The sequence below is a fragment of the Macrobrachium rosenbergii genome, chromosome 27 (assembly GCF_040412425.1).
Source record: "Macrobrachium rosenbergii isolate ZJJX-2024 chromosome 27, ASM4041242v1, whole genome shotgun sequence".
Lineage (NCBI taxonomy): Eukaryota > Metazoa > Arthropoda > Malacostraca > Decapoda > Palaemonidae > Macrobrachium > Macrobrachium rosenbergii.
In genome coordinates, this window is record NC_089767.1 from 2,155,037 (window position 1) to 2,181,200 (window position 26,164).

General features: G+C 38.4%; 1 protein-coding gene across 1 annotated transcript in view; it reads right to left on the reverse strand.

The window, feature by feature from the left end:
• Window positions 1–22,931, reverse strand: part of Tsf2 (transferrin 2) — a 41,434-nt gene extending 18,503 nt beyond the window's left edge. The window contains exons 1-10 of the mRNA XM_067128713.1: window positions 22,772–22,931; window positions 18,118–18,251; window positions 11,640–11,772; window positions 8,781–8,923; window positions 7,206–7,323; window positions 5,943–6,144; window positions 5,458–5,611; window positions 5,125–5,238; window positions 1,931–2,098; window positions 1,147–1,235 (exon numbers count right to left, since the gene is read on the reverse strand). Of these exons, the coding sequence (XP_066984814.1) occupies window positions 1,147–1,235; window positions 1,931–2,098; window positions 5,125–5,238; window positions 5,458–5,611; window positions 5,943–6,144; window positions 7,206–7,323; window positions 8,781–8,923; window positions 11,640–11,772; window positions 18,118–18,251; window positions 22,772–22,817 (1,301 nt within the window). The 5' untranslated portion in view covers window positions 22,818–22,931. The remainder of the gene's footprint in view (window positions 1–1,146; window positions 1,236–1,930; window positions 2,099–5,124; window positions 5,239–5,457; window positions 5,612–5,942; window positions 6,145–7,205; window positions 7,324–8,780; window positions 8,924–11,639; window positions 11,773–18,117; window positions 18,252–22,771) is intronic.
• Between the last annotated feature and the right edge of the window lie 3,233 nt (window positions 22,932–26,164).

Here is a 26,164-nt window from a genome sequence, read left to right on the forward strand (position 1 = left end):
AATGTAAGGATTTTAGCTTACAATTGCGTTTTTACCATTTCGGTCGAGTCAAATTTGACGAGTTGAAATTTTAGCGATTATCGTGATTTATATGAAAATATTTCCAAACGATAGCAGCTACAACCATGGAGTTTTTTATTTGTATTTTACATGAAATTACACACATTTTCATATATAAAACATGTAACAGCTAATATACAACAGTGCAAAAATTACGACAAAATAATGAAAGAATTTGCGAAATTTTCGGCGAGTTACCAGTAGCGGACGTAAGGAAAAGTTTTTCAAAAATTCACCATAAATCGAAATATTGTACCAGAGACTTCCAATCTGTTGCAAAATGAGTAAATGATTGAATATTATTAGAATGTAAGGATTTTAGCTTACAATTTACGTTTTTGACCATTTTGGTCAGTCAAAGTTGACTGAAGGTTGAAATTTTTGTAGTGGCGTGCAGTGCGTCCACTGCGGCACCCAACAGACAATTTTAGTCGTGATATGATACATCGATGCGTTTAAAGTTAAGGGTTATGTACTATCCCTTGGTGGAAGTAAAGGCTACTACATGCCAGATGAGCTTATTCTAAGCAATCACACTTTTTGCTCATGTGAGATACCAGGAAATGAAAAGAGCAGCATCACTGCCATCTGCAAGGAGTGATAAGATACCAAATGGGCAGTGGCATACGGCTTGGCACCCCCGTCCCCGTACTGATACTGCAAAAATATTAGTAAAAGTACAAAGCAGGGACAATGATGAATCTTAATACCATTGATAGGTATATTAATTGCATTTATCCATCTGCTATTCTGTCATGGTGCCTATTTTTAAGGTTACACACCAAGCAAATAATAACACCCTTTAAATTTGTGAAAAAGAACTTATAATGGTTATTTAATCTAAATATATTACTATAATGTATATATGAATAAACACATAACTGTTACTTAAAATATTTTCACAACCTTTTCTTTTGGATACAACACCCTCCACATGCACTACATATATCGACTTATGTAAATTAAAGGGTTTATTCACTTACAAATGTTACAAATTGCATGCAGAGAAAATATGATGAGAAAATCATTTACACAAGTTCTTTCTGCAGGGAATTACCTGCTACAACATTGTCTGGAAAATCTTACCGGTTCTTGATTGCTCTCATGCAATCGAAGTTTGAATCTCCTTTGAGACACTCCATCTCAGGTTTGAGCAATTGTGCATTCAATGCAGTCTGCAAAATATTGAGTTAACAAGAGTTCATCGCTTTTAGTTTAACCATGCACTGAATCATATCATGTATAAAGGCCTCCACTAACGTTCAGTTATACCTGCGCAGTTATGCCTGCACAGTCGGCCTGTGCGGGCAAAACTGTGCAGGCATAACTGCGCAGGTATAACTGAACATTAGTCAGCCCGGCAAGATACAAATAAAAGGATGCAAGCATATCACAAAACATACAGTACAGGGGGAAAGGGCCATTTAAGTTGCAATCTGCTTGGCTATACATACACTGCTAAAGTACTTAATAAAAATCTTAACAGGCCATACTGCATCATGGAATCAAAAAACAAAAATAGGAAATAACTTGAACTTGGTTAATTACCATACATATTGACTAATCTTTTAATTCTATAAATGACAGCAAATGTCTACAAACTAACAGCTTTTCTAAGAGTAAGCAAATTACATGCAAAATGTTCTTTAGTACTTTTTATAAATTAGTTTCTTAAAACATTCCAGGATATATAAACTACAAAAAGTTATTCATGGATAATGACTTCAAACTTGAAAACCTAAGACAAAACACAACACAAAAGTATACAAATGCACTGTAACTTGAATTTGAAATTGCAGCAAGAAGCAAAAAAATACAAATAATAAAAATCCCAACAAGAATTAGTACAGAACAAAGATAATCTACAAACCCTTAAATTTAGACACTTGGTGTACTCAGGAATAGATGTGACACACAATGTCATCTTTGATACTGGACAAGATCTGATTGTCTGGATATAACTCATAATATTTCCTGCCAAATATCTCTGGAAATTCTGTTGACTCACAGCTAAGTCTACCAAAATTTCAGCATCATCCTGGAAAAAAAAAATGAAAGTTTAACAAAATCACCTTTGAAACATAAAATAGAATACTGTATAGCATTTAGGCCAACGGCCAAGCACTGGGACCTACGAGGTCATTCAGCACTGTAAGGGAAATTGAGATAAAAAGGTTTGAAAGGTGTAACAGGAAGAAAATCTTGCAGTTGCTCTGAGTCAATTGTTAGGAGAGGTGGGAAAGTAACAGTACAGAAAGAACTACAAACAGAGAATTTTAGCAAAAGGAATGAAAGGGGTTGCAGCTATAGGGGCCAAAGAGACATGCCTTTAAAATATACAGCACAGGCAGTCCCAGTTTCTGGCCAGGGATTCCATTCCCTGCGTGCCGAAAATCATTGTAACAAAAAACATCGAAAAACTTCAAAATCCCACAGAAAGACCTTACTTTAATGCTGGGTGTATTGAAAACAATGTAAACTGCATTTTTATTGAGTTTTTCATCAAAAACCCTTCAAATTTTGATTATTCTGCTGTTTTGTAGCAATATTTCTTCCGTTAGATCGGCGTCGTAAGCATCGTAACCCCAAAACATGCATCGTAAACTGGGAAATAATTTCTGATAAATATATCTGAAAAGCATTGTAACCTCAGAAAGTCGTAAGCCGGACCCGTTGTAACCCCGGGGACTGCCTGTATATACTGTACATTATAAACAAAAACATAAATCTGCACAACCAAAATACATATATACTTTTTATTCTTTCACACTAGCAATACAGTGGCACCCCAACTCAACAGACCTTGATTTATCAGATTTTGTTAACTATCAGATGCATCCAAGTCCAGTTAAAATAGCAATAATGTTTGTACTTTTGTTTTTTTGCATTTGCAAGTAAATGTTTCAGCATGTGACCATGTTCTCTGAAATTCTAAGATCTGTGGTTAAGAGGAGTGCAATTGAACTTGTCTGCGTATTACAGAAAAGGAAATCACTATTAATCAAGTGTACAAAAACAGTTCTTAAAGTGAATTTTATTCCATTTTTTTTTTTAATGATTGCACCTTGCTTCTGTGGTTCATTGTGCAAGCACGCTCTCTGAAATACTAAGATTTCTGGATAAATTACATGCAAATTTTTCGAACTAGGAGTTCGAAAATTTGTTTACTCCTTTACATATTAAAAGAATTCAGCCATTTTGACTCAAAATGAAATGTCATGTTATAATAACCATAATGTGTCTGCACTTCGCTTCACATCATCCTCTTCAAACTAAGACTGCTAAGAGACCTTGAAGATCTCTGCATGTGCACTTACTGTGCTGTCACCTACTACAGAAAAGCATCATAAACACACAGCAAAGAGATTATTTTTACCTATCACAGACAGAGGGTAAAAACACAGTCAACAGTAAAGTGGAGAATGAACCTTTGTCCAATACTGTTACTGGATAAAAGTGAAGCACCAGGTCAGAACAACCAATAGTCATTACCTTCCTAATCAACCTGTTTGTGATGTCGGTGCAATAGATTACAGAACCTCGCTCCTGGCACTAAGGGGAGGAGAAACGCTCTGGACTGTCCCACTTGCTACACGAAGGTTGAGGACTGAAGGAAGGCTTCCTCATTCTCTTGTAAGGGAGATGCAGGAACTGATCTTTACGCAAGAAACATCTCTTAAGCGGGTAAGATTTATCAGGGAAGCGACAAAGACGGCTCTTACGAGGTGAGGACTCCTCAGAACTTGACGAAAACCAATGTATTTCCGAGACGCCTTTCCAGTGGCTGTCTCTAGTCGCAACCTGGGATGCAACAGGCTTGACTGAGGGGACGAGTGCCCATGGGCAGACCCCACTGACCTCTCTTGGGCTACCATGCCTCCTCCCAGGTAGCAGGGAGTATGGCAGGACTGATGCCTAGGAGAATCAGCGGGACGAGCAGCCACCTCCTCCACTGACACTTCACCTTTAGCACTGTTTTCAAACTTGTCCATCATGACACGCACTGATGCCCCTAACTAGGCCACTTTACTCACTACCATATTTAAACGTTGCTCAAACTTATTCTTAAGGCTGGCAAAGCGATCGGGTTCGGAAATGATGGAGCCAGGAGAAGGAGTAGGTGGTTTAGGAGAATTAATTGATGCAGGTGGGGAAGGGTTAACAGTTGGAGAATTAACAGACACGTCAGCCTCATCCGATCTAGGAGTCAAAGCCTGACTAGCTAATTTCCCGCTGGCTTTAGCAGCTGCTCTCCTCTTCCTATCTCTTTCTAACTTAGCTAAATGAGAATTTAAAGTTTTTCATTTCTGTTCTCCCCAATCCTTGTACTCATCACACGCCAAATTGATACCGCAAACTTGTCCTCTACAACTGGAACACAAGGTGTGAGCATCGTAAGTTAATTTTGTCATCCGGGTATTGCAGCCTTTACTGCAATACCGGAAACTAGAACTACTAGCGTCAGACATATCCTAATTAGTTGAAAAGTCAAAATCGTCAAAAGTCAAATCCAAAAGTCACTACTGTATGTGAAAAAATGCCAAAAAGGCTACAAAAATACTTCACCAAGGAAGAAAATTACGAATCCAAAACTCTAAACTGCTGTAACAACACCAGGTGTTGACACTGTGACAGAAACAAATTGTCATGTTAGCGTGTGTTCCTCTTTCGTGCACCCGAAACTGAAATGAGACATGATTACCTACACACAAAACAAAAGAGAATGAATTACGCGAATTCAGAAATTCTAACTGCCGTTCAAGTGAAACTCTTAGCTAATTACTGGGTAAGTTACTTACATATTTATTCTAAATACACTTTTCACTGAAAAATTGCTTGCTAACAAATACAACATAAAATTTCAAAAGTCAATATTCGTCTGGAAAACTTTCAAACTTTATTTTCTACAGGTCATCAAACATTTCTGTATCATGCAAATACAAAATAACCAAAAAGCCAACCCTACATCTATAATAATACAATTCTAAACAGACCAAAAAGTTTTGGGCTAAAGTTTCCTACAGTTCTATGAAAAATTAGCCATAATCTAATTGTACATCTTACCGACAACAGAAGATCATGAGCAGAGCCATACTTGGGAGATGACTCAAAAAGCTTGAATTTATCTGGGGTTTCTGGGTTTTCAGCAGACTTCTTTCCATACATAGACACCACTTTCTGCAAAATGAATCAGTAACATTACTAAGACAACGAAAAAGGCACAAAAAACTGACACAAAAGCCATAAGAGAAATCTGTGCTGAAAGTTTTTAGCAAGTTCCCAAAATAAACAACATTCATGTGAATTCTCACACTATATATGAAAAAATTGTCAATTAAAGACTAAGGTAAAAACACAAACGCTTATCTAAATAAGTAAATGTCAAAAAATAGTTGCCTTCACAAAATCTTGCAACAAGCGGCGCTGTTCTAAACTCTTTGCTGAAGTGGTAACAACGGCATTGGAAGGAACAGTCCCCCAGTTACAGAATTCGTATTCAGTTACAGGACGTCTGGTGCCATCCTCACACAGGAGTTCAAAATCATCAGCACTGCAAAAAGAGAACAAAAAATTTCTACTGTAACCGCTCACTCTTTTCATCACTGCAACAGTGCATGGAAACTGCACCAATGGCTATGATTGGAAAGTTGCAGTACTTTCCATATTTATAAGAATAACAAGATGTGCCCCATTAGATCTATGAATAAACACTGGCTAAAATTCTAGTAATTTGCAAAGAAGGAAAAGATTTAACTTTAAGAAGAATGAAACAATAAATTAGCAACTTTTCAACAAAATTCCACGTATCCACCATAACTGTCCAATTAGGTGAAATAACAGAGTACTACTTTCTAAACTTCATGAGTTCTGAATCAACTTACACTACATCATAGCCATGTTTGCTTCCTTCTGTACCATTACCCAAAGCCAGAGTTATGGTGCTGTGTTTCATAAAGGCTATCTGACCCTTGTCGAGTAAGCACTTGAAGGCTCCCTCATACCCCGCATAAATATCTTGACTAGTACAGTGCTGTCCAGGAAGGTCGCTTCCACAGGCACTACACAATTCTTGACTGTTGTCACCTACAAAAAAGAGAATTATTGACAAAGTATCTTACATATATATAGGTAATGCACACCAAAGCCTGAGAGGTTTTAGCTTGAGTTTTGTAAGAGATCTTCAATAGGACTGATATACACTAGCAGAAATTTTACATTAAATACCCTACCGGAACAGTACAAACATACAGACAGGAAAAACACTCATACCTGGCAAGAAAAAGGGATGAGCCATAAACACTTAGAACAGGTCAGTATTTCATTCTGCTTTGTTTTTTCCACACAGGTAAGACTGCACCTTCATATAACACCTGATGAACTGCTTTCCTTAAAATCTATATATTTTACATATTTCTTTTGAAATAAATGGATCAAGTTTTACACATCCTACGCTGATATTCATACTCTTACAAAAGCTTTCTTTTGTAAAACTAGATTTAATCATATTTCTTCCAAACATGTTATTAGAATGAACCAGCTTTTATCACCTGTTCAATTATTCACATGCTTCTTTTCACATAGTACAGAAGAGGAATACCGTAACATATTACTGTTCTGTAAGATTTAAACAGAAATGTGGCAGGCTTCTATTCTTAATATCTTTATACAGCACAATACATTTTAACTGCTGATAGTAGATTACAAAACATGTTTTCAATCAAAATATTTGGCTTAAAACATCCCTCTTACTCCAATTCATAAAATCATTGCTCTGATTTGATGATATGAATTTGATTTGCTTGCTCTTCTTATGGATTAGGTTATTACTACAGTTCTGTTATTATTATAATAGGCAATGATATTCAAATATTTCAATTATAAATACAGTAATTTTGTTATAAATAAACAAACCTTCATTCAATGAAGTTTCTCAGTCTTAATGCAATTTGGGTTATTGGGCTGCCAACTAGAGGTGATACTGTGCAGCCACTGGGTTGTGATTTTTGAAGGAGGCCCAATTACTTTGACTTCTTATCGTTCACCTCATTTTTGAACATTTTACAAATAAAACATACTACAACCAAACTTGCCTATTAGGAGAATGGATTGTATAAGGCAAAATATCCAAAATGACAAATACTTACCCAGTGGGTTGTATTTATCAGACAATATATTTACTGCACAGCCACCACTGAAAAATGCTGATGCAGATTTGATGTAGTTGTTGCAGTCAACAATTTTCATAGCCCCTGACTTGATCAACTGAAAAAAAATTAATGTTTAGAAGCTTGGAAAAGTGTCCACTGCAAGGTAGAGTTACATCCTTGTCCTCTGTACAAAAAAGAATGTTAAATAATTCGAAACACTGTGCCCAAATATCAAACCAATTACATTTTACCCTTCCACATAACTCAATGTATGTGTATGTTATGTCTTAAGAATGCCATCTGAGGCTTTAAAAATGTTTAATCTTTCTTGTTAGTGAATGGATTTACGGGTTTTAAAATAGAATTAACATTAACAAAATTTAGATGACGAAAAGCATAACTATCATGGAATCACTGCCAAGACGATTTTATTTGAAAGTGAAATGACATTTCACATACCAACTAGACTATTTTGCAGATGCAGAGTATGGAATGAGGAAACAAAGCTTGATAATTTGGAATTGGAAGTCCAAGCAAAATTTAAAAAATTTCAGGCAAGTGCCATATTTTGTCTCACAATGCATCAAAATGTGCTCAACTGAAATTCAGAGGGGCTAGCATGATTGATCCTCACCCAAGATTAAAAAAACTTGAGCCATCTTGTCGCCATTAAAACTTGTAGGCCATGGCCTGACATCATCATGCTCATGGTTTTGTATTTTTATCTTTGCCAAGGAGGTTGGACAGCCACCTTCATGACACTATTCAAATGTATGATCTACAGTGGACCCTCGCCTATTCGCGGTTTCGGATTTGCGGCTTCACCCATTCGTGGACTTCTCTGTGAAACATACTGTATATACACATTATTCATGGAAAATTTGCCAGTTCACAGTATTTTTCATAGAGAAATATTCACAAATTATTGTATATTCATATTTTCATGACTAAATGCATTTTTTGTGATAAAACTATTAAAATATTCAGGTATAAGCATTTTTAGAGGGTTGTTTGGTGTTTTGAACAATTGAAATAGGCAGTTATTAGCAATTTTAAAGGGGTTTTAAGTATTCACAGATCTGAGCTATTCGCGGAGGGGTAGCGGTACGTATCCCCTGTGAATACCGGGGGTCGACTATACTGGGTCTTTTCACATCAGAATGGGGGACACACTTTAAAAAAATTTTCATTATTTATAGTGGCTTCTTTTGCTCCCCCTGTCCACTAATGAACCTCTGGGTTAAATCTAGTTATCACTTGTAATTTGACTTGGAATATAAATACATTCTTTAACATACTTACTAAAGTGATGAAAGAACAAAAAATAAACAAAATATGCAATTCTATGCTATCAAAACTAATTCAACGGTTTCAAATTAATGACAATACATTTCTTTACAAAACGACAAAACCATTTAAAAGTTATGGTGAAAAACAGTGAGCTGCATGAACTATGAAAGATCCACTTTGCTTTACACAATATGCAAATAAAAAAAAAAAGTCAATTTTACCTCAAAATTCTCCTTAACCACTTCAACCTCAGCCACAATGTAAACATGACAAACTACTCACCTTAGCTATGGGTAAAACCCAGCCTCCCATAGATGCCACTGAAGGGAAACATGCCACAGTGCCAGCCAAGTCTGCCATTGAAGATACTTCAGGAAGGCTGCCTTTATGTATGACAGCTACAGCGTAATATAGCTGTCTTCCCCCTAGAATGAAGAATGTCTTTTTTGGTATCCAAGTCTAAAGCAGAATTCATAAATACTACCACAATATGAAGACACCAAAAGTTATTTAAAATGTTCAAGTTTGCAGAAATGACCTAATATGTATATTGGATCAATGTGTGAGTGTGGTTTCACATTCATCTGTACGCTATCTATTTTAAAAACTATGGAGGCCTCGTACCATCCTGCAAAACTTTAACTCTAAAGAAATACAAACCCTTGAACTCTTGAGAGTCTTAATATTGTACATGAATGCAAATATCCAGGGTCAAGGAAGTTTTCCAACATGAAAAGAGTGAAGCAATGCCAATGTATTATTAGCTCGCTCTGAAATGTATCTGTATGTATTGTGTAAAATCTATTTCCTGAAGCTTAATAAATGTACATAAAAAATTATGGAACTTATTAAGTATATCAAAGATAAGACTGCTTTACTGAATTTACTCTTAAGAGCCAAGCACTGGAGCAACCAGGCCATTCAGCACTTTTCAACATGTTCTTGTCATAAATTTTTCTAAAATAATTTATCAGTTTGATCAAACCTTGTGGTTAATAATATTTCTTTCAAAAATTGCTTTATTCTATTTACCTGAGCGACAAAACCATAGTGTGCGATCCAACTAAAAGTTGTCAAAATCTCCACCCTAAAAATTTCCCTAAAATCATTTCTTATTTGATGAAAACAAGTGCTAACATCCTCTTTCCTTTAATGACATTACAGTACTCTTTTCATAGGACTTACTTTGCCTTGTAATTCATTTATTAAAGTTGCTTGGTTTGTCTATCTTTCCCTCCAGTGATTTATACTGTATTTACAGATGGGTTCCTTCAAGTTGCTATGCAGATACATATTTTGATTACGGTCATGGTGGATATAGCCTCTGGCTGCTCTGTCTATCTTTTCATTACCTTCAATACCTACATAGGCCATTACCTAACAAAAGTTCATCTTTTTATATTTTCCTGCACGCAGGAGAATCAACCATTCCTGCATCAATTGCACTATGGGGCAAGTAGGTGTCAACTTTTGCGAGATGCGAGTACAGTATCTATTAGAACCCATATACAAAATGTTCTCCGCTTTTTCCAGAGTTACAAATGTGTTTCACTGTTAGAAACAATATAATACATTCAGCTGTGAATCTGGAGCAGTGATTATGTAGCTCACTCTTCATTATGACTTTTCCTACTACTATGGAAAGTCTTAAACCATCATCAGAGATTGATCCTTCTGTTTAAACGACAAAATGGTTTGTGTGTCATTTGCTGTTCTAAAAATAACATTTCATTACACTTTCTAGTGCAGTTTTCTTTTTCAATTTTGCTGTACAGTATATATTTCTGCTGGTGGGCAGCATTAAGGTGATATTTCCACTGGGCGTAGAGGAACATGTGTGTAGTTGAAATCCATTCAGTTCTAAAGGGTATTGTAGGACATAACAGGCTGGGGTCTGGTGGCTCTTGATGGATATTTGTTAACAAAACCCAGTCTAGCCATCAATTGAGGAGAGTAGAGACATGATCAACAGCTCCACTCACCCATTTACCCAGTGGATCATCCAATACAAGGGGTGAATGGTGTGAAGGATCAACAGCTGTCAGGATTCCACCAGAACTGATGAAGAAAAGTTAAGTATAACTTAGTTTTACCAGACCACTGAGCTGATTAACAGCTCTCCTAGGGCTGGCCCGAAGGATTAGACTTATTTTACGTGGCTAAGAACCAATTGGTTACTTAGCAACGGGACCTACAGCTTATTGTGGAATCCGAACCATATTATAACGAGAAATGAATTTCTATCACCAGCAGGATTCCACCAGAACTGACGAAGAGATTCACTAGATTTACCACCACATAACATCAGTGATGAAGACAATCACTGGCATCATCCTCCAGAAGTCCCCAAAACACTCATCACCCCTGCAAAATTATCTGTGAGAAACTTCTTATGCAATACTAACACATGCAGACTAAGACATTCATGCTGTTGGTCTCATATCTATAATACACGGAACAACAATTAACATAAAACAAAATGTGGAACATACTAAAGTAAACAAATCAAACCAGCTTTTGCTGAAAAAATACTCTGTATGAGACAAAGGTTTGTTTACTTCATCATGTACTTAGTGAGCGTACTTTGACTGCATCATAAGAATTTAGCTTTCATTTCACTTTATGAATGGTTTGTCTTAATAACAAATTAGTGTAGCAATATACTCCAGTGGTCAAACATGAAGGAATGGTGGCATAATCAACTTCATGAATTTTTTTCCATCTGAATGGCGATATCCCCAAGTCTTTCGAGACATCTTATCTGAAAATGATTTGAGGGCTTTGCACCAAAGCTTGATGGGTTGAATTCCTCAAGACCATTCATGGTTATGAGAACTCTTAAGTTCTTTACCATAAAACAACACAAGTGGCTCTCTTCTGAGCTACAAGGAAAACATGTTACAATCAGCACAAACTACCAATGCAGAGCAATGGTTTGTACTTCATATGAACTGATGTGCATTAACTTGTAGTTGGATGCATAAATTACATTCTAATTCATAGTATATAAATTAATCTGACCATGGGAAATAGGCACCATATCACAATAACATTAATTAAATAGCTGAATTCAATAAATAAAAAGAAAGTAGCACTTTAGCTGTATAACCATCACATAATTACTGTACTCAAAGTACTTACTCTCATAAACCTCTTTCGTGATAGGAACTAAAGAGTGATATCGCCCGGCGATGAAGATTTCATTTGGGTCCAAGGACACTAGATCAGCATCATCTTGGTAGAGCATGACCATGCACTCATCATGATTACTCCGCTGGAATTACACAATACTTGATGAAGTTGTCAATGATAATACGAATGTAATACAAATACTCAAATTTCTGCTTACAATATGTGATTAAGAACCAACAGGGGATTTGGTCTCTAGATCTTTATATATTAATAAAATATATTAAAATCAGAGTCTATACAATTCTAGCTTTAAGCACACTTTGAATGAAGAAATCTAATTTTCTTTAAATTCACGAATAAAATACTTAGGCACAAAAAACTTTAATAGTTAGAAAGTAAAAAAACTAATTTGAACAAAAACCCTACATGATCCATACATACATCCCTGGTTTCATCTTCTACAAAGGAAAAATGGAAGCATTAAAGTTTCAGCACTCTGGGGTAAAGTATGTATAGCAAAAAATGTAATAACAGTGTACAAAACCTTGCCCCTGCACACCCAACAATTCTGTTCAAGTCATTCTTTAACCAGTAATTAAAGCCACAATCCTATCAGAACCGTTTACATGATCTCACTTCACTGTTTTTACACAAATGAAACCAGTGGTAAGGAATGCAGCATTTAGCCTAGATGAATGATGACTCATACAGTATTTATGTCTTACTATATAGTTCAACTTTGAAAAGTACAAACTACTTCATTATCAGTCTTTGGGTCTCTGGTTAAATCTCATAACTTCTCAACTTTAAAAGCTGCTAGAATGCATACTGTAGTAACATAATCAACTATTCTCATATCAAGTGAAAATGCAGTTTGTATGTGGTTTAAAATATAAATAAATAAAAAAAAGAGCACATACATCTGAGAGAGTCACAAACCTGCACTGAAGTAACCTAGGTACAGTAGGCATTAACATGTAGTAAATTACCTACCATTTCATCACCAGGGATCCTCTGTCCACCAAATCAAATATTGGAAAACTACTTTTTCTTGTAAGTTAATTGTAGTGTAGTACTTCATAGATCTACAAACCTCCATCTTGATAACATGAATTTCCTCTCAGCATCAACTGGTGCAGCAGTTACTGAAGCTTATTAAACAAGGTAACTATGGGTGTGTGTTAACTGAATGTCCACTTTTCCATTCCATTACAGGCACAAATGCTGGGACAATTAGAGGTGGGACAATCAACAGAAGACTAAAGTTTGTATATCCACAGAAAATGCAATTAACTTAAAAAGAAAAAATTCGGTTTGTTCCTGTGAAGTCTACCAACCTTTGTCTCATAACAAGAGACTCACTAGTTACAGCACAGTAGTAGGAAACACTGTCTTAATGTCATGTAGTAGCTGCAGAAGCAGTCTGCATGAGAAAGCAAATACTACATGTCAAATTAGTCACCTTCCAGAAATGTATGTTTGTATCAACACTAAACTAGGAAAAATTTACCCAACAATGGAAGAGTAAATTCTCAATGGAGGGCCTGAAGGTTCACTTTAAGTGCTAACCCCCTCACGCCTCTGTTAATGACATTACTTTGTGTGTAAACGAGACACCCAAAATAAAAATGACATTTTTATGATAAAATAGTTTTATATATACTTACCAAGTAATTACATAGCTATTAGCTTTCTACACAGCAGTCTAAGAATTCAAACCTAGTGGTGGCACTACTATCGTTCGTATAGGTGACATGGTCCTGCCCACTTTCAGGACTGACAGGAACAACTCAGCAAAAAGCTTCATTTCGTTTTAGCCCTGATGTCCATATGAGGTGAGGCAGGAGGGCTCCGATTACGTAATTACTTGGGAAGTATATATACAACTTTATTTCATCATAAAAATGTCATTTTTATATAAGTGACTTACCATATTGAATGGAGGAGGGAACATGGACATATTCTACTCCAAGGCATTAAGAAAGCACTGACTATGAAATACAAAAGGTTGCCAGCATTAGAATAATGCTTGTTGCTCCTTACCTGGTAAGAGAGCTCCTGCAGACTGGTACTGCCTCTGGGAGGTGCTCATCTTAGCCTGTGGAGGACATGGCAGTATGGCCAAGGATTGCCTCCACTTCAGTGGGTACTTTGCAGGCATGGAAGTTCACCGATGGTTGACAAAAATTAAAAAAGGGTGCCTTTGCCCTGGGCGGAGACCAGTTTAAAAAAACATCGCAATCACCTACACTAGAATAAAAAACCTCCAACCCGGCCACTAAAAACTAGTGGGTACTCCAGGTACAATGTACCCCCAGACTTCCCTTGAACTCAACACCTTACAACAAGGCGAGAGGATAGTAGAGGGACAGAGAGCCCCCTAAGCTTCCTCTCCCAACACCATGCCAGCCACGGGTAAGGGTCCTAACGTGCTGCAGTTTTCTAACACGGTTTCGACATCCTTGAGATAATGCGACGTGAAAATTAGACCTGGACCTCCAAAAAGTTGATTGCAGGATAGACAATAAAGACATATTATGGAGAGGGGTGAGAGGTCAAACCTCATGAGCCTTTACTCTAAGGGAAGGAAAGACATCATCCTGTATCTGAAAATGAGCTTCCAAAATAAGGCTCCTCAAGAAGAACGAAAGGGCATTCTTCGACAGGGGCTGAGATGGGTTTCTCACAGAAGACCTGATATTATCGAGGGCCCTCTCATTTTCTCTGTCCTATGGAGGTAGTACCTCAATGATCTCACAGGGCAAACAATCTCTCCTCCTCCTCTGGTCCAAGAATGTCCATTAAATTCTTAATTGCAAACAAGCAAGGCCAGGGATTGGAGACATTCTCGTTCTTGGTGAGGATACCGAGAGAAAGAGAGCAGATAGTGCCCCCTTGAGAAAACCCAACTCTTCTGTCAAAAGCACGCAGTTCGCTAATGCATTTGGTAGTAACCAATGCCACAAGAAAAAGTCTTTTTTGTGAGATTCTTAAGCGAAACCGAGCAAAGTGGTTTGAAGGTGGAACCACTAAGCCACTTCAAAACCATGTCTGAATTCCAAGACACTGCACCAGACTTCTCTTGCTTACAGGTTTCAAAGATCTAATGAGGTCGCTAAGGTCCTGATTAGAGGGCAGGTCCAAGCCTCTATGCTTAAAAACTGACCTAAGCATTGACCTGTATCCCATGATTGTAGAGGGAGGACACAGGTTAGCTAGAGGTCTGGGTTGAGGTCTCGATTGTGCTCCACGAAAGGGCTGAGGTTGCAAGGGCGAGAAAGACTTGGAAATGGAGGAAGTTTCCTTAGGGTGCTTGGTGGATTGAGCGAACAGGTCCGTAGTAGACTTCTACTGAAGGGCCGACAACACTTCTCTAACTGTATCTTGAGGGAAGAGATGAGTCTTGTCCAAAGGAGAAAACAAAAGCGCTGACTTCTGCATAGACGTTACTCCCTTAGTGGCAAAGGAACACCACAACTCCAGTTTTTTAAGGATGCCCATCAAGAAAAGGGAAATGAGTTCGGCAGAACCATCCTTGACTGCTTTGATGGAGCATGACGAGACACCAAGCCAGTCAGAAGTGAAATCTTTGGCAAGGTCTGGAGAGTCTTCAATTTTTCTCGCCAAAGCACCCACAGTCCAATCCAAAAAACTGAAAATCTCTAAAACTTTAAAAAGGTTCTTCACGAGATGGTTGAGATCGAGCAAAGAAAACATAATCTTGGCCGAGGAGAACGCAGCTCGACGCGTAGCACCAACCAAACTGGAGAAGTCCCCTTGGGAGGAGGCAGAAACTCCCAAAGAGGGAGCCTCCCGGTGGCACAGAAACGGTACTTCTTCTTCAGGAGCTTAAAAGGAGGGAAGGCAACGGTAACTTTACCTTGCTCCCTCTTGGAGGCTAACCAATCATCCACCTCTCAAAGGACTTTCTTCAAAGAGGAAGAAAGAACTATCTTGGGGAGACAAGCAGAAACCATAGAGCGCTTCTCCATGAGGAAGGTAGACACAGGCGAAGATGGAGAGGCAGCCTCGAAGAACTTCAGCAAACATGAGTAAGCCGACACAGGAGTAGAGTCATGCTCAGCTTCTTCCTCATCTGACAAAATCGGACACAAAGAAGGGTCCTTGCCATTGGGCCCTTGGAAGACAAAGACTACTTCTTCAAAAAACCCATATTTTATGATCCTCAAGTTGACGATGAAGTGGGGCCAAGGAAGAGTCCTCCTGAGCAGACGAGCATGGAAGAGGTGAGGTTGGCGCCAAGCTTGCCGTAGCTGGCGCCAAGTGGACAGAAGTTGGTGCAGCGCGGGTTGAAGAAGCAGAGAGAGGTGCTGAAATGAGCAACACGCGCCTGGCAGGAGACTGGTGCTCATGAGTGTGAGGCCAAAGAGAAGTGGGCGATGAGCTCTTCCTAGGAACATCAGAGTGCCTCGGCACAAGCACTCGGCACTCGAAGACCTCGGGAGACTTCGGGCTGTCCAGAGGCGGAACGGAGAAGCTGCACAAAGGTTGTGGACTAGCACCTGTCTCCTTATACCTCTTAACAGGAGGAGGAGAACTGTCCGCAACAGCAGAATGTCTCTTCAAAGGTCGAAAGGCAACAACTCGGCGCCATTGGTGCTTCCTGTTGGACAAAGAGTCACCCAAGTCCGAAAACAGATAATCAGCACTAACTGAGACGCCTCTCCAGTGGCACTCTGCCAAAGCCTGGGAACAGACAACAGGCTCAGCAGAAGGGGCGACAACCTGTGAGCAAACCCCACCAGCCTCCCTTGGACCTCCAGTATGTCTTCTCCCTGGTGCGGGGGAGCGGGACAGGGATCTTCGTCTAGAAGCACTGGTGGGACACGAAGCCACCTCCTCAACACACACAACACTGTCACTTTGCACTGCACTACTAACACTGGGTACACTAGAAGACCTTTCCACAAAGGCTTTAAATGATACACCCAACTCCATAACCGTGTTGGCTAAAAATTCAAATTTCTTGTCAAATCTAGATTCGAGGCTGGCAATGGTGTCAAGATTGAAAGCATGGGAACCTGGTAAAGGAGTATAAGACAAAGAAGTAGGAGGGCTAAAGATTGGAGACAAAGCAGGGATCTGAGGAGAAGAAACAGCACTGTCTTCTATCACAGGAGGAGAAGGAACAGGAGCTAAACTAGCCTTATTCTCGGCTCTATGGGTGCCTTCCTCTTTCTATCGCTATCTAATTTCGCTAAGTGCAATTTCAAAGCCTTCCACTTTATCTCATCCCAATCCTGACATTCAGAACAAGTCAAATCTATATTACAGTCCTGCCCCCTACATTTCACACATTTAGTATGAGAATCAAAAGAGATCTTAACTAATCTAGTCCTGCAACCTTCAGAACAGTACCAAACACTAGAAGAACTAGAGTCAGACATCCTTATTACTTAGAATAAAGTTAACAAAGCTAACAAATGACTGAATAGCAGCAAAAATTTTCAGCACACATCGAAAAAGCAAAATTCGAATACTTCACCAAAATACTGGACTAATATCCCAAAAAATGATGACAATGACTGCAAAAAAACCACACCGATGTTCGTTGGGAGCCAGCAGAACATGAGTTGAAGGTCTTTGCTGAGTTTTCCTATCAGTCCCGAAAGTGGGAGGGACCTTGTCACCTACATGAACGATAGTAGCGCCACCGCGAAATTTGAATTCTTAGACTGCCATGTAGAAAGCTAGTAGCTATGTAATTACTTGGGAAGTCATTACTTGGGAAGTCACTTATATAAAAACACAAGTTCAAACTCAGCAGTCAGTAGGAGCACAGCCAGACCTCCTCACCCAATGACAACAGAAGAAAACATGCATGGTGGCAGCAGGTGAAAGAGGGGTGTTCCCCCATTCACCTCCCCATTAACTACCAGTTAACCACCATGTTACCAAGTTTCAATGACTGATTCCAGCTGACACTGATGAATACATAGAAGGTAATGGTTTGTATGCCTGGAGGAACAAATAAGCATGGGCAAGGTATTCATAAGAAGTAACAAAAGACAAGGAAGCATAAACCATTGCGAAAAGCAGGAAAAATATAGAGATATATTCATAAGACCAAAATAACTGCAAGAACACTTCCTAACTGTCAAAACAGGAGGCCAGCCAGCTGTCCCAATAAACTGTACTTACAGGTGTGCCAACAGGAAGGCACTTACAACCTTGGCAAGGGGTGAACTATAATCACCAAATGAACAGCAAGAGAGAAAGATGCTCAAAAGAAATAAATTATTCAAAATTATGATGAAAACTACAGTAAAATTTTGAGGATCCAAGACTGTAGGTGTGATTCAAAAACATGAGGTCAGACAACTGGTGTGCTCAAGGACCCAGAAGTATACTCAGAGAGGTACTGCAGATTAGGCTAGTGTTAAGTAATGGGTCTGTGTGAAACAAATTGAAAAACATCAAACCAACCACACTTTTAATAAACCTTTGTAAAAATAAAGTTTATTACCTGTATACATTTGAGCTCAGTATATGTTTTATCGAAAAAGAGCGCATCTCCTTCAATTGCCTTTGCCAAGGCATTACATTTCTCCTGCTCTGGTGGCGATATAGTACACCATCGAACTGGTCCCATAGATCGTGCTGTGGGGATAAGGAAAAATTTGAATTAAAAAATCCTTTCTACGAGGTGCAACAAAGAGAATAACTACAAGATTACCAGGGTGGTCATTTCACTAAATTATTAACAAGTTCTCAATGAAAATCATAAGCTTTGTGCACTGATGTCACCTCACATCTTCAAACTAAAGTTTTTATATTATACAGGTAAAAACAGAAAAATATAATACAATATAAATAAAAATTTACAAATATCCATACATTTGTATATGATTTTCCATAACTTCATTCTATATATTCATCATGCAAAAGATTTGACATTCTAACCTTAATAAATAAAAACATGAACAAATTTCTAATTTCATGAAAAACAAACCTTCAACTTAAGCTGACCTTGTGGAAAATTCCCCAGTTAGGAGGAAACATCCCTTGTCATACCCAATGAGGTTAAGTGACTAAGAGTGATGCATTTATAGAATGTCTAGGTTATTTCAAATACTGTAGTGTAAGAGGATGAAGCAAATGGGCTGGAGCACTTAGAGTAACAATTCTACCCTGAAAAATGGCTAGAAGACAAATCAGTTAAAAGCAAGCTTAGGTTAAGACTAGCCTCCATCTATCTGAGGCTTGTACAACCCAAAAATCTAAAGCTGGTGTGGCCTAGAAGCTCATTCATAGGTTCTTCCCTCCAACAAGATAGCCAATTCCATAAGCTGACATAATGATGCCTCTCCACAATGTAGGGGAAGAGTCGGTTACAATGTGGCTTGCATACAGAGAGTAGGACCTTCCACAGAGGGACTAACAGACCAGAGGTCTTAAAATTCCTAGGATTTACAGACCTCTTTTCTTGGAGCACCCAATACATTTCCCTAAAGCCACTGGAATACGGGAAAGTGTAATCCCTGAGATTACAATCCTTGTTATCTGTCTCTCATACCCTTTGAATGTTGGTACAAGAAAACAAGGCCTGGAAAAATCATTCCACTTGCCAATGGAGTTCAACAGAGGTCAGTGTTTCAAGAACTGGCCAGACCCAGAACTTTCAGTCATTCAGAAACTCACAACAGGGAGTTGGAGTAGTTGAACAGTAAGATAAAGAAATCCAGAAAATAAATTGGATGAATTACAGTTACAATTCCACATATGTGTTTTCAACTTATTTGCAACTTTGCAGCAGTTTATGATAATAGAATAAGGAATAAAATTCAACTAATGTCCATTTATGCAACTTTATACTGATCAGCAAAAAATATTAACAAGTAAAAAATGTGTCAAAGTTTCTTCGGCGCAATCGAGTTTTCTGTACGGCCACTACAGCATATAATCAAGGTCACCAAAAATAGATCTATCTTTCGGTGGTCTCAGTAAAATGCTGTATGAGCCGTGGCCCATGAAACTTGAACCATGGCCCAGTGGTGGCCTATCCTATATCATTGCCAAAAGCAATGATTATGGCTAACTTTAACCATAAATAAAATAAAAACTACTGAGGCTAGAGGGCTAGAATTTAGTATGTTTGATGATTGGAGGGTGGATGATCAACAATCCACTTTGCAGCCCTCTAGCCTCAGTAGTTTTTAAGATCTGAGGGCAGACAGAAAAAGTGTAGACAGAAAAAAGTGCGGACAAAATAAAGTGTGGACGGACAGGCAAGGTCGGCACAATAGCTTTCTTTTAGAGAAAATTAAAAACTTATAAAAAGAAATTATTTAAAAATATTAAAGGGCAAAATAACAAACTCAAATGTTGAAGCATATCAGACATCATAATGTAAAAAATCATTTAAAGTACAATCTTAAAAATTTGTAAAAAAAAAAAAAATCCTATACTTAGTATCCTTAGTTCTACCATTCAACTATATATAGCACCAGTTCATGGCAATAAATTTAAACTTGTGTTTGCAAAAGTGTCTTTTAACATTTGTCCTCTGGCTATGAAGAACCTACTCCTAATGCTAGTGCTGGTATTACTAGCACCATTCTATACAACTGTAAAATAAGGTGGTTATAATAAAATGCTAAGAAATGGGTGAAAAGGTTGCTGCCATAGCTAATTCTCTGGGCTTGAGTAAGACAACAATATTAACAATCATTCACAATAACGCACAGGATTTAGCCCATGTCAAAGATGATGCTCCTACGATGAAGAACGCTGTCATCAACAAGAAAAGAGGGAAGACCTATGAAGAAATGGAACATCTTGTGTTTTATGTATTTATGAACATTTGTGTTGGTGCAAATCACTTGATGCTGTTTTACCCTTCCCTACATCCAACAATTATGGGGGTCAGAGTAGAAAACTAGAGGTTGTGGGTTGGGAAAAACCAAAAAGGAGTGCAATGCACCAGTCAAAAAGTCAGAAAATATACAAATCACAACATATTTAGTCAAAAAATACATCATACATGTGTATCAACAATAAGAATCACCAAAAAATTTATATTGCATGAAAATGTAGCAAAAACCATCACAGGAATGCATCCTAACCTTATCTTCTCTACCCTCGGGCACCAAGTACTAACCAGGAAAGGGGGACTTCAGCCCCACTGAGCATCCCTGACTGGGAGTTTTGCTCCCTTAGCCTCACACACCTAACTTGACCTGAGAATGCCAAAAATCCACAGAGTAAAATATAGGGATGCATCTAACCTACCAGCTGGATTCTTACCTGGCCTACAGTAGGTAGCTTCCCCCCAACCTGGAACCCCATATAAAAACCTGACCTGAAGTACCATGAACCATAAAAATGAAATAAAAATGTTATCTTAACCCATCCTTCCACACCCCATACCTCCTGCTTTACATTGCAAATTTGCATTCAGCCTATCCCTTGCCATGAGGCTGAAAGATACATTTCCTCTTGAAGCCATTCCTCAATCCCAGTAATTGACTCACTCAAGGATGCTTTCGTGGAGGACAAGTATTCATCAATGGAAAGGATTACCATACTGTTATCAACATATTTTTGTACATGAAGCATAGGCCTTTTGTGATTACTGTACCACTCTGTAATCTAGGCCAATTTCAACTTAGGTGCTCGCTCAAATAAAGTCTTTTGGCCAAATATTCTTTGGTATCCCACTGGTACCATCCGTGAAACATCTCTGGGCCAAGTATTTCGTCCAGCTAGTAAACCATGAAGAGTTATGTATGCCTCTTGGGGGACCATTTAACTTAATATACAAGGGTGCAGTATCCTACATACCCTTTCCAAGATACCATAGTCATAGGCTAACTGTATCTTAACTATACACATTTGCTTCCAGTCTAGGATAAATAGATCATCTTCAGCATAACTTACTTAGCCCAGCCAGTAACCTGATGTGCAGAAAATTAGGAGCCCATTGACAACAACAGACCCTGGTTCCACCGACAAAAACAAACCTAACCTTTCCTAAAATGCCGTGTCCTTACTAACCAGACTTTACTGTCCTGTCATGACTTAGAGCGCTGTGCCCTGACCTGGCCAGTGGGGGACTTCGCCTCCCCCTGGACCACCTAAGTAACACTAAACATCAGAAACATGGACTAAGCTGCCTGAAGGTAGTGTTACAGCATGCTCCTGTTGTTCTGCAAACTACCCCGAGGGTAGTTTGCAGAACGGCAGGACTACCTCCGAACAGAAGCGAAGTCCACTGTCTCAGATGTTTAGTGTTACTTGGGGGGTTCCAGGGGGGTGCAAAGACCACCAGGCTAGGTCAGGTCACAGCACCCAAGTGAGGGTAGGAAAGTAAGGTCTGGTTAGGTCAGGACCTGGCATTACAGGAAAAGTTAGGCTTGTTTGCGTCTGCGGAACCAGTCCCGTAACCTAACCTTACCTAGGGCAATGTGCAACGTACCATATTTTATGGAATGGAATGGAATATAGTGTTAGGCCAAAGACCAAGTGCTGTGACCTAAGAGGTCACTCAGGGCTGGAAAGGAAGCTGAGAGTAGGCAGGTTTGAAAGGTGTAACAGGAGGAAAACCTTTTGCAGTTGCACTGTGAAACAATTGTTACAAGGGGGTTGAGGAAAGTAAGATGGAAGAAAGATTATGTTAATGGAGGTACCATAGATGGAATGAAAGGGGTTGCAGCCAGAGACCTAAGGAAGGGACGCTGCAAAGAACCTTTAACAATGCCTAAAGTGCACCCCGTGAGCTGAACTGATGGCACCAACCCCACCTTGGGACACACCCTATTTTATGGCGATTTAGGATATTTTCGGTCATTTACGAGAAACCTAAAGCTGACATAGGTTAAGCATCCTAAGCCAGAGCGGGCTGGCTGAATATGGTTGGAACTTCCCTAAACTTCTGTATAGGTAAATTGTATAAAATTACAATTGCCTAAGTACTTACAGTACAAAAGCAACTGTAGAGTGTAAAAATTGGTTGAGGAAAGCATAAATTCAAATCTACAGTCGGCTACGACTCATCCATCGCATTAGGCAACGCAAAGGAGGGCCACCAGGTAAACAACAGGTAACTAATTAACGGGAGACCGAAGCTTTCAATTCCAATTAAATACTACAACTCAATTAACTCCTGAGACAATACTTACCAAACACAGTCTCCCATAGCATGAATAAAACGAGGGCGGCCTTCATCGTTATTACAGGTATCCACACCCACCGAAATCAAGAATCCCCAATTTACATGACGCCTCACCTGTCCGATCATCGAGAATTGAAGCGCACCTGTGGATACAAGTGGCTGCAATTCCTATAACAACGTGATTCGCTATATATATTCATATTAATTATTCTAATTTTTAAATATAATCTTCATCGTATGTGCCACGAATTTATTCAACCGAGGATATATTAGAATTATATGTTATATCCACAATAACAAAGCTCCAGGTAAAAGGAAGAGTGACCAACCCCTCAAGAAACAGGGGTGCCAATGTTTCTGGTCCAGGTATGTCGCAAGAAACCTGGAAAGCCTCAGCGTATTTTTTTTATTATTATTACTTTCTGACGATTCATTCAATGCACACTTACAACAAATGATATTTTCAAATAGCTCAAATATATTAAAAAATTCTTAAGATTCAAAGTACTCGATTCTCAACATGAAACACAAAGCTACTAAACTTCGAGTACTTTGTACGATATGCACATTAGTCATCTAAACAATTGTTACGTTATAGTACAAATATCTATACATCGCGAACAAAGATGTATTAGGAAATGCAAATAAACATCATGGAAACACTGCTGAGTTTAATTTATTGAATCCCTTGTTAATGGAGACATGCAATCGTAATGTTGAGATTTGCTTGCAGAAAAAACGGAAACGCCCTTTGTTGTTATAATGACGTAGTTTTACGTTCCGTTTTGGTAGTACTTCTTGGCACAGAGTGGTACTGAATTATTGTCAAAAATAGTTAAACGCGTGCACGTCGTATTAATTTGTCTGAAAGAAAAAAAACCAGTTTCTGGCAAAGACTAGAACAAAGCAAGGCAAAACAGAACCCATCTCAATTTATATGTGTGATGAATGAGCTATACAGGTATAGCATCGTCGTATCGTAAACGCTTTGCTGCATTGAATGTGATGAATTTTTCTTTATATTAAATATAAAAATTATGGTAAGATGGATTAATGGTGATAAAATCCCCATTTAGGTACTCTTGCACGTGATTACTGTAGTATATATAAAAAGGGACGTTCCATTCACTTAGCAAGTTGTGACCATTCCCCTTTAGAGGAAACCAAATTTCCGTTTCCATTCCCTCATTAATTAGAGCAGAATGATACACAGTTGGGGTGATACATTTTCTCTTGAAGGGCAGCATATTTCTATATCTTTTCTCTACTGGGTGTGGCATATCAATACACATTTTTGTGCACCATTTCCATTTGTGGGAACACAGCCATGCCCATTCTCTCCTGAGTGGAGCGGTATATATAGTATACTATTCCGTACTGAGTTGAGCAGCAAAATACCTAGTTAGACCTAACTAGATATTATGCTTTGGATGAGAGAAGGTTTCAATTTCCTTTCCTCCTTTGAGGAAACTATATTCTGTAGAAAAAGGAAATGCAAATTTGTCCTAAACAAATGGGAGATAGCACACGTCATCTAGCTAATATATTACTCCGCTCCCAATTTCACTGAATCTAAAAATTCTTGAGCAACAAAAAAGCGTGGGGAACAACAAAAAACAAAGGAAAAAAAATGGGATTTTGCACAATTCATACAAAGTAGTAAAGTATGAAAAGCTTTCTTATTTCAAATATTAATATATAGTTTTAGAGCAAACGGAAAAATGCTCACGTCTGGTGGGGAAGTCACAATTCTGCCTCAGGGAGATGGAAGCTGTTTTCCTGAAACATCACGAGCCAAGCTGTTATGTAGGCTACCTCCCTCACCCAACTCTTGATCAGTGTAGACGGTGTAATATTTGCACCAGAATTATTAGCAAGTAAAAGTAAGAAATTCAGTTCGGATTAGAAAGTCAGCGTGAAGTAAAAGTTGTAGCAATGAGGAAAATAGTTGAAGACCAACATGCCCCCTCTAGCAACTTTAATTTTGACATTCAGTCGGTGTAGGATACCAATCGTTATCAAAGCTCTGTCTTTCAAAGTTAAGCTTTGTATTTCAACAACATTAAGATGTTAAATATTGCCATATGTATGGCCACTTAAGTCAGGACTGTAAGAAAAAGCCAAATCACAAAACTGCCATAGGTTCCAAAATATCGATCCTTCATCCACATTCAGACAACCTTCAAAGTAGTATTATATATATCCATATATATATATATATATATATATATATATATATAATATATAGTATAATTTTTTTTTTTTTTTTTTTGAGAAAGAAGTCCAAGTGATTAGAGTAATGGTGAAGGTTACATTCAAAGAGGTCAGACCAAGTTGATGCGACCAAAAGAGCCCTTCTCATCAATACTAAAAAAAAAAATGCTTAAGCCTAACCACACTCGAGAATCTTGTGCATTTATCTGAAAAGAAACAAATTCAAAAACCATAGTAAAAGTAAATGATGATTCAAAACCTCAGCAGGGTAGTAAAATAAAGACCTACAAAGCAAGACAATGGAAGTCCAGTTCAGTTGAAACGGATAAATATTAAAGAAAAATAGATGGCGGACAAGTAGCGGTTGAGGCGCTTTCTGGGCCTACTTCCTCAGGGACTAGTAACTCCAATAAAGAAACAAGTAAAAAATGAGTCGAAGTTTCTTTGGAGCAATCGAGTTTTCTGTACATCGTATAATCAAGGCTGCTGACAACAGATCTTTCGGTGGTCTCAGTATAATGCTGTATGAGCCGCGGCTCATCAAACTCTCAGCCAGTCGTGGTGGCCTGTGTTGTTGCTTTGCCAGAAGCACGACTATGGCTAACTTTAACCTTAAATAAAATAAAAACTACTGAGACTAGAGGGCTGCAATTTGGTATGTGTGATGATTGGAGGGTGGATGATCAATATAACAATTTGCAGCCCTCTAGCCTTAGTGGTTTTTAAGATCTGAGGGCAGACAGAAAAAGTGCAGACAGAAAAAAGTGCTAACGGACAGACAAAGCCGGCACAATAGTTTTCTCATACTGAAAACTAATAGATAGAGGACAAGTAGTGGTTGAGGCGATTTCTGACCTACTTCCTCAGGGACCAGTATCTCCAATAAATCAAAAAGCGATCTCTTGATAGATAACTTATACAAAAAATATTTGCAAAGCAAATAAGAAAAGAGACAGCGCTCCAGGATAGAAACCAGAAAGTATTAAAGTCGAAAAAGTAGAGCAACTCCTCCAGATTCCATAATGCCTTCAAGAACCGTTCCGGAGGTAAAGCGCACCAGTGGAATTACCAAGTTTCAGAAGAAATTGGAATACCTAGGGTCAAAATATTTCCAGTAAAAGGATCTTTCCTAGGTAGTGAGCCCCAAGGGTTTTTGGAGGTCGTTATCTAGGACTAGTTTTTCTTG